A 9,707-nucleotide genomic window follows, 5' to 3' on the forward strand; every position below is an offset into this window, starting at 1 on the left:
AGCTGTTTAACTATTACAACAAACCCACTGAAAGATCTGAAAGACTCATGACGCAGGTCGGATTTTGCTGATCCTAGTGAAATATATATATTAAAATGTTAAAGGAACAGTACACGACTTTTTAAAATAGGCTCATTTTCCAACGCCTCTAGAGTTAAACAGTTGAGTTCTACCATTTTCGAATCCATTCAGCCGATCTCTGGGTCTGAAAATAGCACTTTTAGCTTAGCTTAGCATAGATAACTGAATCTGAGTAGACCGTTAGCATCTCGATCAAAAATGAGTAAAGAGTTTCTATATTTTTCCTATTTAAAACTTGACTCTTTTGTAGCTACATCGTGTACTAAGACCAATGGAAAATTAAAAGTTGTGTAATAATCAAGTACGCAACTTTTAATTTTCCGTCGTTTATTCTAATCAGATTCAATGATCTATGATGAGTGTTCCTTTAAATCACGTTTTTGGCCTTTCCTTCCTATGATACAAGAGTCTACCTTGAGTTAAACGCCAGATACAATTTACTGTGTCAACAAAATATCATAATATTAAGAGTGCTCCGATCACAGGAAGCAGTTCCTGCAGATTGAATCCCAAATTTAAGATGTCTTAAAATGATAAATAAACTTTTGTTAAACCATTTAAGATCTGTGATACATTTTATGTCTTTAATTTGTTCTAGCTATATTGAAGACTTTTTAAGAACCCTTCAAAAAGTCTCTGTCACCGTGAATATCCAGAAGCGCTTCGGAGTTCACATGAATGCAACAAGACAGCTGCAGCTCTGAAATATAAACATGGAGCAGATGCTCCTCAGTCCACAGTGAGGGGTGTGGCCTAACATCTGTGGGTGTGGTCTAACACATGTGGGCTTAGCATGTGGTGACTGGTTTATTATTATTTGAGGGAGTGGTCTACCACATAGTTGGGGTGTCCCTGACTAAGAATTTTCAAAGTCGAATCAGAATTTTTGAATCTTGTTGATAATTGACTGATAGTTGAATCATATGTTTGGGGGCGGGGCAAAATACTTTACCAATGTATTTAACACAGTGAAAATGTGTAATGGATGAGGCTTCACAGATGCAGACAGAGTAAATAAAGTTTTAAGTTTTGATTTAAAAAAAATAGTTAACACTAAACATCAGCCGAAACCTTAAGAATTCACAAATTTTTTTTACAATAGTGCTTTCATTATGAGATTATGTATGTGACAGTAGTTATTAATGTTTTGAGCTGTGTGCTGAAGATGTGTACAATGAAACATTAATCAATGGGATTTAACTCATCATTTATCTCATATAGAATAGACATTGCGCACCCCATATAAAGCCAAAATGGCACTTCTGCGAATATTCGACTGTGAGATTGGGAGTCGAATCAGACTCCTCGAATCGAAGCATATAATCGTTGAATATTCGGGGTCACCCCTACACGTGTGTTCTAGTGTGTGAGGGTGTGGCCTATCTTGTGGGGGTATTTTACATATTTTGGTGTGGTCTATTATGTGTGGGTGTGCTCTAACATATGGGGTGTGGTCTATCATATGGGTGTGGCCTATCTTGTGGTGGTCTAATATATGGGGGTGTGGTTTATCATGTAGGGTGTGGCTAATCTTGTGGGGGTGTGATCTAACATATGGGGTGTGGTCTATCATATGGGTGTGGCCTATCTTGTGGGGTGTGTGATCTAACATATGGGGGTGTGGTGTATCACATGGGATGTGGTTTTACATGTGGGTGTGGCCTAACCTGTGGCATTGACGATGCGATTGGCTCGGATGGTTCCATGTGGCGTCTGGACGTCCCATCTGCCGTCGGCGGTCGGCGTGAGGCCTGTGACAGGAGCGGGACAATAGATCTGAGCGCCGTACATTCGCGCTCCCGCCGCCAGAGCCATGGTCAGGGAATACGGGTCGATGTGACCGTCACCCGGATTATAGAGACCCGCCAACACCTGACACAGAGACAAGCAGCTTCAGTACATCTACATACATCTACTGTCTCTATCTAGGCTTTTACATGACTTATTCTACATTATTTATATATGTAATAATAAAATGTGACAAACCACACCAAAGTGGCTTGATCTGCGTTATTTCTCTCTCTCAAGCATTACATTTTTCATTGGGAGTGACTTTAAATATGTATTATATGATTTATATGTATTGTCCTCAGGTGTTCATACCTTGTCCATGTTGAGCAGAGGGAAGAGCTGCTGGATCTTCTCGGGGCCGATGAGGAACTGTGGTGTCGGGTGCCAGTGTGTTCTGGTCATCTGATATTTGAGTTCGTCCACGCGGACCGGAGTGGACGCCAGTCTGATGCTGCCGGGCTGATGGAAGCCCACGGCCTGCGACACAAACACCCCACAGTCACCACACAACACACTCCATACAGCTGTAAACGCCTCACAGAGCCGCAGCAGCTCATTACCAGCTCCAGTTAACATGTTTAATGATGTGTCTCACCTGTCCCGTCTCGGCCTCCAGCTGCTCGAAGAGTTTAATGCTGTAATAATGAATCTTCTTCAGATTAATGCCTGGATGATAGTATGTGGTGAGTCCCGCCTGAGGACGAAAATATCATCTGTTCAGACTCAGCACATGCACACAACATAACCTCCGTCATACGCTGTCAGTCACAGTGCTTATAAGTCAAGTTTCACCCTGTTCACACCTGGATACTGCAGTGAGACTTCAAAACGAGTCATTTTCACTGGCAGCTGTCATGCTTTTTACATTAACATTCATGCATTTGAAAGATGCTTCTATCAGAAATGAGTAGCATTGCATTCAAGCCCTCAGTTTACTAATCAGCAGCTTTAATTACTGAAGGCTTTCCTGACTTACAGGCTTCGTTGCAAACAGGTGCATTTCCTAAAACAGCAAATCTAGATTGCATTTGACCCCTGACCCGTGTGCGTACCGCGTGCCATGTGGATCCGGCCGTCAGCTCGGATTTTTCCAGCAGCACCACGTCCTTCTGTCCGGCTTTGGCCAGATGATACGCCACACTGACCCCGACACACCCGCCGCCGATGACCACCGTCTCCGCCGAGTCCTTCAGACGCTTCCCCAGAAGCCCAGGGGGGTCTCTGCACACACGAGCTCAGCGCATTCAATCACACATGCATTATTTGTGCAGAATCTGTTATTTTTATTATTAGAGTATTAATTACAAATGGGTTTGAATTTTCCCACAAATTCCCAAATAGAGAGTTGTGTCAGATATTTCTCACCCGTCATCTGTCGCGAGGCTCCGCGCAGGAACGCGCAGTGATTTTCTCCTCAAGTCTCGCCTCACGAGAGCGTTAAACGTGTTTAATATCCGCGACATGTTGAGTTCTGCTGCGAATTAAGCTTTCTCGACTTAGTTTAGTCTCGGAGTTTCCAAACAAACGCTCGCGCAGAAACACGCACGAGCAGCGCGCGCCCGCGGGTCAGAGCGCGTCAGAGACCCGGGGATTAATCTTTATCATTAACAAATCAACTAAAGAACACTCAAATAGAATGATTCAGTGCATTCTCCTACATGCACTCAGCATCTGTTATATCTGCAGTGTTGACTTCAATAATATATCTTGAGTGAATTAACGATCTGCAGCACAAGCAAAGATTGCAGCAATCCTGAGTGAGTGTGTGTGTGTGTGTGTGTGAGGGAGAGAGAGATTTGGGGGAATGTTTGCGGACAGTAGAATGTGTCGAGGCAGCAGATCACATGATCAATAATCAGCTCAGACCTGATCAATGATCAATAACTCGTCTGTTCATGTAACACTTGAGCTCGTCTAAGATGTTGAAATGTTACTGCTTTGTTTCAGAATGTTCCGATCTATTGTTACTTTTATTAAATGATACTTTTAAATGTCCAGAAAACATTCCCACAGTGTTTGCAGATGGAATGTTCTCTTAAAATACACATAACCAAGAAATAAAATAAAAAAGAATGGAGGTTTTGAACGTTAAAAAAATAAGATGATCAAAACCTAATGGAAACATTGTATTAGCTTTTATTTGGATGTTATTTCATTTTTTTAATGTTACTACTTGTTTCCAAGCGTTGAGAGAACATTCAAAGATAACGTTTTCATAATGTTTGCAAATGTATATATCCCTTCACATTGACATAACCGAGAGAAAAAACGTTTTCAAAATGTTTGGGAAAATTAAAATACTCAGAAATAATGTATGCAAAAAGTTCTTAAAACATATTTTTGTGCACGCTAGGATCACAGTTGTGTATTAGTATAAGAAAACTTCTGGAGAATGTTGTCCAGAATCACTCTCTGATGATCATATGATAAACATTAACCAGAAACACACTGATCTCTCTCTCTCTCTTTCTCTCTCTCTCTCTCTCACACACACACACACACACACACACCCCTCCAGCGGTGCTTTATAAGCGCTCATCTCTTGTGGATCTCACTCCAGTCTCACTCAGCTCTCCTGAAGGTCTCTGAATCTACTGCTGAATATGGCCCCAGTCGGATCTAAGAGGGTGAGTTACTGGTTTACACACTTTTAGGATTCTTCAGTCCAGTTCGTGCGTTTCCAAGCGCGTCATTTTTACATTAAGAGCGCGAGCGCGCCGTGACGCATGCGATCCTGCAGGTTCTTTGTAAGGTTCTTTGTTCTTAGTAAAGCGATTAATATACAAGCTCTCAATCTCACACACATAAACAGAAGCACGCAAACTTGTGTTAAAGTGCAATCGCGGTTACGCGCTCTCACCCTGGTCCACGCGGTTGCGCGCGCCCTTTCGCGTCTCTGCTGGAAATGTGCGTGTGTTTAATAGTGTTTTGACCTCATATAGCGCAGAACTGAGTGTGTGTGTGTGTGTGTGCAGGGTGTCCTGGAGCGCCTGGGCGCGGGTGAGGTGGTGATTGGAGACGGAGGCTTCGTGTTCGCGCTGGAGAAGAGAGGATACGTGAAGGCCGGGCCCTGGACACCGGAGGCCGCAGCGGAGCACCCCGAGGCCGGTGAGACTCACCCCACATCACCGACGGGTCACAGCTAACACACACGTTAGGTTCGAGATATAGAGAGGAATAAAACTTAAGTCTGATGTTTGTAAGAGAAAAAACTCTTGAAGTGACTCAAACAGATGAAGTGTAATAATAAACACTTAAATGTTTCTTTCAAACGATACATGTCATGGAAGATGAACAGAGCAAAATCAGAAATGAATTAAGTGCATATATTATTCTGTATTCTATTGCTAGTGTGTGCTTGAACATTTCTTGGTTCCTCCTCGTACACGTCTCTGGAGTGTTTCTGTGTTTGAGCGACGCATGTGTCTCTCTCCGTCAGTGCGACAGCTGCACAGGGAATTCCTGCGCGCCGGGTCAAATGTCATGCAGACGTTCACTTTCTACGCCAGCGACGACAAACTGGAGAACAGAGGGAACAAGCTGACTTTCACTGTGAGTCTCTCTCTTTCACACACACCTCTCACACAGACCCTAACCCTGATCACACCGCTCTGATGGAGGTGTTTGCTGACCGTCCGCAGGGCCAGCAGATCAACGAGGCCGCCTGTGATCTGGCCAGAGAAGTAGCCAATGAGGGCGATGCTCTGGTGGCGGGCGGAGTCTCTCAGACACCCTCCTACCTCAGCTGCAAGAGCGAAGACGAGGTCAAGAAGATCTTCAAGAAGCAGATCGACGTCTTCATCAAGAAGAACGTGGACTTCCTGATCGCCGAGGTGAGGACGTGCAGACACAACCCTCACTGACTGATTGATTGATTGATTGATTGACTGACCGATGGATTGATCTGCAGTACTTCGAGCACGTGGAGGAGGCTGAATGGGCCGTCCAGGTTCTGAAGGCAACAGGAAAGCCTGTAGCGGCCACCCTGTGTATTGGACCTGAAGGAGACATGCATGGAGTGACACCTGGAGAGTGTGCGGTCAGACTGGTCAAAGCAGGTGTGTCTCTCTCTCTCTCTCTCTCTCACACACACACACACACACTGCATAATTATGCACTATTCTATGAATTTTATAAAGTAGGATTCATCTTTCATATTTCTGGTTAATTAAATGCATCATCCAGGTGTTTGAAGTGCACTTCTTCAGTGTGGATGGATCTGTGTTTGTGCTCCAGGTGCTGATATCGTGGGTGTGAACTGTCACTTTGACCCCATGACCTGTGTGAAGACCGTGGCCATGATGAAGGCCGGCGTGGAGAAAGCTGGTCTGAAGGCGCATTATATGACACAACCGCTGGCGTATCACACACCTGACTGCAGCTGCCAGGGATTCATCGACCTGCCGGAGTTCCCCTTCGGTACACACACACACACACACACACACACAAACTCTCACGCACGCACGCACGCACACACACACAAGAAAAATTCACTAAAATTAAGTTATAAAATAATTTCTGTCTTTTTAAACATTGAAAATGTCCAGTTTTGTAATGTATTAAAAATGTTTGTTTTTGGTTATGCAAACGTTAGAGGAACGTTCCGTTCAGTCATTTTGAGAATGTTCTGTTGTCTTTACTGCACAGAGCATGTATGTGCGAGGATGTATATCAATATTGTTAAACGGAAACTACAGCAAATATAATTGTTCTGTGTTTCCATTTGCTCCAATAACAAAAGAAAACATTGCATTCGTAAGACTTCCCAAACCAGGAAATGAATACGGAGAGATTCTTTGGTCAGAAGAGTGAGGTTTAATAACTGTGGAGAGACTCACAGATGTTATAATAGTGAGGAACATGTGATGAGAAGCTGATGTGTGTGTGTGTGTGTGTGTGTGTGTTCTCCAGCTCTGGAACCGCGGATCCTCACACGCTGGGATATGCAGCACTACGCCAGAGAGGCTTATAAGGCCGGGATCCGTTACATCGGCGGCTGCTGCGGGTTCGAGCCGTACCACATCCGCGCCGTGGCCGAGGAGCTGGCAACCGAGAGAGGAACCCTGCCTGAAGCCTCTGAGAAACACGGCATGTGGGGCAGCGGCCTGGAGATGCACACCAAACCCTGGGTCCGAGCCAGGTGAGAGAGAGAGAGAGAGAGAGAGACATAGACGTAGTGAGAGTGAGAGAGAGAGTGAGAGAGAGAGAGAGAGACATAGAGACACACATGAGTCTGTGGTGCTGATGGGTGTTTGCTCCGCAGGGCCCGGCGTGATTACTGGGAGCGTCTGAAAGCCGGCGTCCGGTCGTCCGCTGTGTCCCTCCATGTCCACTCCTGACAGCTGGGGGGTCACCAAAGGTCACGCCGAGCTCATGCAGCATAAGGAGGCCACGACCGCCGAGGAGCTGCGCCCGCTCTTCCAGAAAGCCGACTGCAAGCACTGAGGGTCAGAGGTCGAGCTGCGGCGCGTTCAGAAACCTGCCTCTTTCCTTCTTTACTGTACGTTTACAAACGCTGATTTCATGAATAAGATTGTTTACTTCAGCAGGACCAGACGATCTCCTCGAAGTGTAATTGTGCCTTCTGTCCATTCTGTATTTGACTGTCGCCCTGCATCACGCTAACATCACGGATCGGTCACATGACTGATGAGGCGGAGCTGCATTCCAGATGTTCGGAACACTCCCATCCGACCAGAGCTTCCATTCAATAAAACTCTTCATGATCTCAGTCGCTGTCTGTCATGGAGTTCTTTCTTACATTAATGGGTTTTCAATCATTAAACAAAGTGATCAGAATCATGAGATCAGCTGATAAACATGTTTACAAGGACAAAAACTAACCCACAGCACACAGATGGTAAAATAAAACCAAAATATGAAAAATGATAAGTGACTTAAAAAAAAAATGTGAGATGAAGATTTGACTAATGTGTTGAAAGACCAGACAAGCCTTCTGAGAACAGTTAGCTGAGTTTGCATCTTTACTGTGAAAGAGCAGCTTAATAACACAATATGAGCTCTATTTAAGAAAGAGCACCCCATCCACTAGTGAAACATGCAGGTAGTGAAAGGATTAGTTCACTTCCAGAATAAAAACCTGCTAATGATTTCAGCTCAATGTTCATGCCTTTCTGTCTTCAGTCGCAAAGAAATATTTTGAGGAACATATAAGGGACTTTAAAGGGGACCAACAGGGTGAAGATCTGAATCATGGCTTGAAGGAGCTCTACAGGATCCCAGCCAGGGAATAAGAGTCTAATCTAGAGAATAATAAAAAAATAAAAACACAGATGCAGGTGTTGCACTAGCTGGACTGCACGCATGACGTAATCACTCTGGAAAAATCACAAACCTTCATTTCTTTGAGAAGGAAGACAGAAAGACACGAACATTGAGGTGAAATCATCAGCAGGTTTTTATTCTGGAAGTGAACTACTTCTTTAAAGTATGTCACGTGTGTCTGACAGTGGCGCCATCTAGTGGACCTTCACTGTGAAACACCGACACAAAAACAAGCGGCGTCTCGTGCGTTATTGATGAAAGTAACAGTCACGTGACGGCAGTTGAGCTATTGAACAGACATTTATAGCCGCACTTCATTAATTATTGATCAGAGAGATGATCGATGCTGGTCACAAATAAACAATCTGTGTTTCATCGCATTTGAATAAAAAAAAAAGACACGGATGAAGCATTGTATGATAAAACACTATAAACCAAACATCTGAGGGGGAAAAGACCGCAAAGTTACTTTCTGTGAATCTACATGCGTCTCTGATCGAGACCACCGTGCGTCGCCTGCGTCTCTGATTGCGTCATCACGCAGAAAACGTGTCCCACGTGCAGATGTTTACGTCCTCCTCTCTGTGACGTCACAGTCCTCATCGGATGCGAAACATTCGCGATGTTAAAGATGCGGATTAGCGAACAAAAGGCCTCGCGGGTGACGCGACGCGCGCAGGTGTGAAACGCGCAGTGATGCGCGCGTCAGCGGACGAGTCGGGACACAAGAACAGACGGGAAATCGGTGTTATTAACGGTCCGAGTGTTTTTTTTCCTCCGCGTCCGTTAGGCCGAGGTGCCCGGATTCCGTGTGAACGCGCTTGCTCTCTTTATATCATGTCGTTCGCGATGGAGGACGCCGCGCTGGAGTCCGGCTGGGTGTCGGTGCGACGAATGTGTTCGAGAGAAAGAGAAGCAAAGTTCGTCTTCATCGTCGCCTGGAACGAGATCGAAGGAAAGTTCGCCGTCACGTGCCACGACCGAACCGTCCAGAAACGGAGCGCCGCGCGGGGACTCGCTGCTCGAGGGCGAGCATGCGGCCGGAGACGCGCCTCCCCCGTCAAGAGCCCGGGCCGAGAGCGAGCCGAGCCCGGTAGAGCGGAGCTGGAGCTCCCCGGAGCCCGATGACCCGCCGCCGGACTCCAGCTGGGCCGGACTCTTCTCCCTTCCAGGACATGCGCGCCGCTCACCTGCAGCTGTGCGCCGTCAACTCGGACCTGGAGCCGTGTCTGCCCGCCTTCCCCGAGGAGCAGACGGTGGTGGTCGGTGCTGTTCGGGGCCCCGGAGCTGAGCGCGCGCGACACGGACGCGCTCTGCTTCCAGCTGCAGGTGTACCTGGGGCACGCCGCTCGACACCTGCGGGTGGAGGATCCTGTCTCAGGTGCTGTTTCCGGACAGCGATGACTCCGAGGAGTACTACGAGAGTCTGAGCGAGCTGCGGCGGAAAGGCTTCGAGGACGCGCTCCAAAGAGCCAAGACACACCTGCAGCAGGTGAGACGCGCGCGCACCCGCCATCAGCTTCCAGTGGATCTATCGATCATAGCAACCT

General features: G+C 46.3%; 1 protein-coding gene and 2 pseudogenes across 1 annotated transcript in view; 2 read left to right on the top strand and 1 right to left on the bottom strand.

Annotated features, from left to right (window-relative positions):
- The window catches only part of LOC113090445 (dimethylglycine dehydrogenase, mitochondrial-like), an 11,302-nt gene extending 7,746 nt beyond the window's left edge, over positions 1-3,556 (bottom strand). Inside the window, exons 1-5 of the mRNA XM_026256272.1 lie at positions 3,238-3,556; positions 2,925-3,093; positions 2,468-2,566; positions 2,185-2,349; positions 1,749-1,953 (exon numbers count right to left, since the gene is read on the bottom strand). Of these exons, the coding sequence (XP_026112057.1) occupies positions 1,749-1,953; positions 2,185-2,349; positions 2,468-2,566; positions 2,925-3,093; positions 3,238-3,335 (736 nt within the window). The 5' untranslated portion in view covers positions 3,336-3,556. The remainder of the gene's footprint in view (positions 1-1,748; positions 1,954-2,184; positions 2,350-2,467; positions 2,567-2,924; positions 3,094-3,237) is intronic.
- A 785-nt stretch (positions 3,557-4,341) lies between these two features.
- Positions 4,342-7,603, top strand: LOC113090447 (betaine--homocysteine S-methyltransferase 1-like; annotated as a pseudogene).
- A 1,176-nt stretch (positions 7,604-8,779) lies between these two features.
- Positions 8,780-9,649, top strand: LOC113090444 (junction-mediating and -regulatory protein pseudogene; annotated as a pseudogene).
- The last annotated feature ends 58 nt before the right edge of the window (positions 9,650-9,707 follow it).

The sequence above is a fragment of the Carassius auratus genome, unplaced genomic scaffold (assembly GCF_003368295.1).
Source record: "Carassius auratus strain Wakin unplaced genomic scaffold, ASM336829v1 scaf_tig00055378, whole genome shotgun sequence".
NCBI lineage: Eukaryota > Metazoa > Chordata > Actinopteri > Cypriniformes > Cyprinidae > Carassius > Carassius auratus.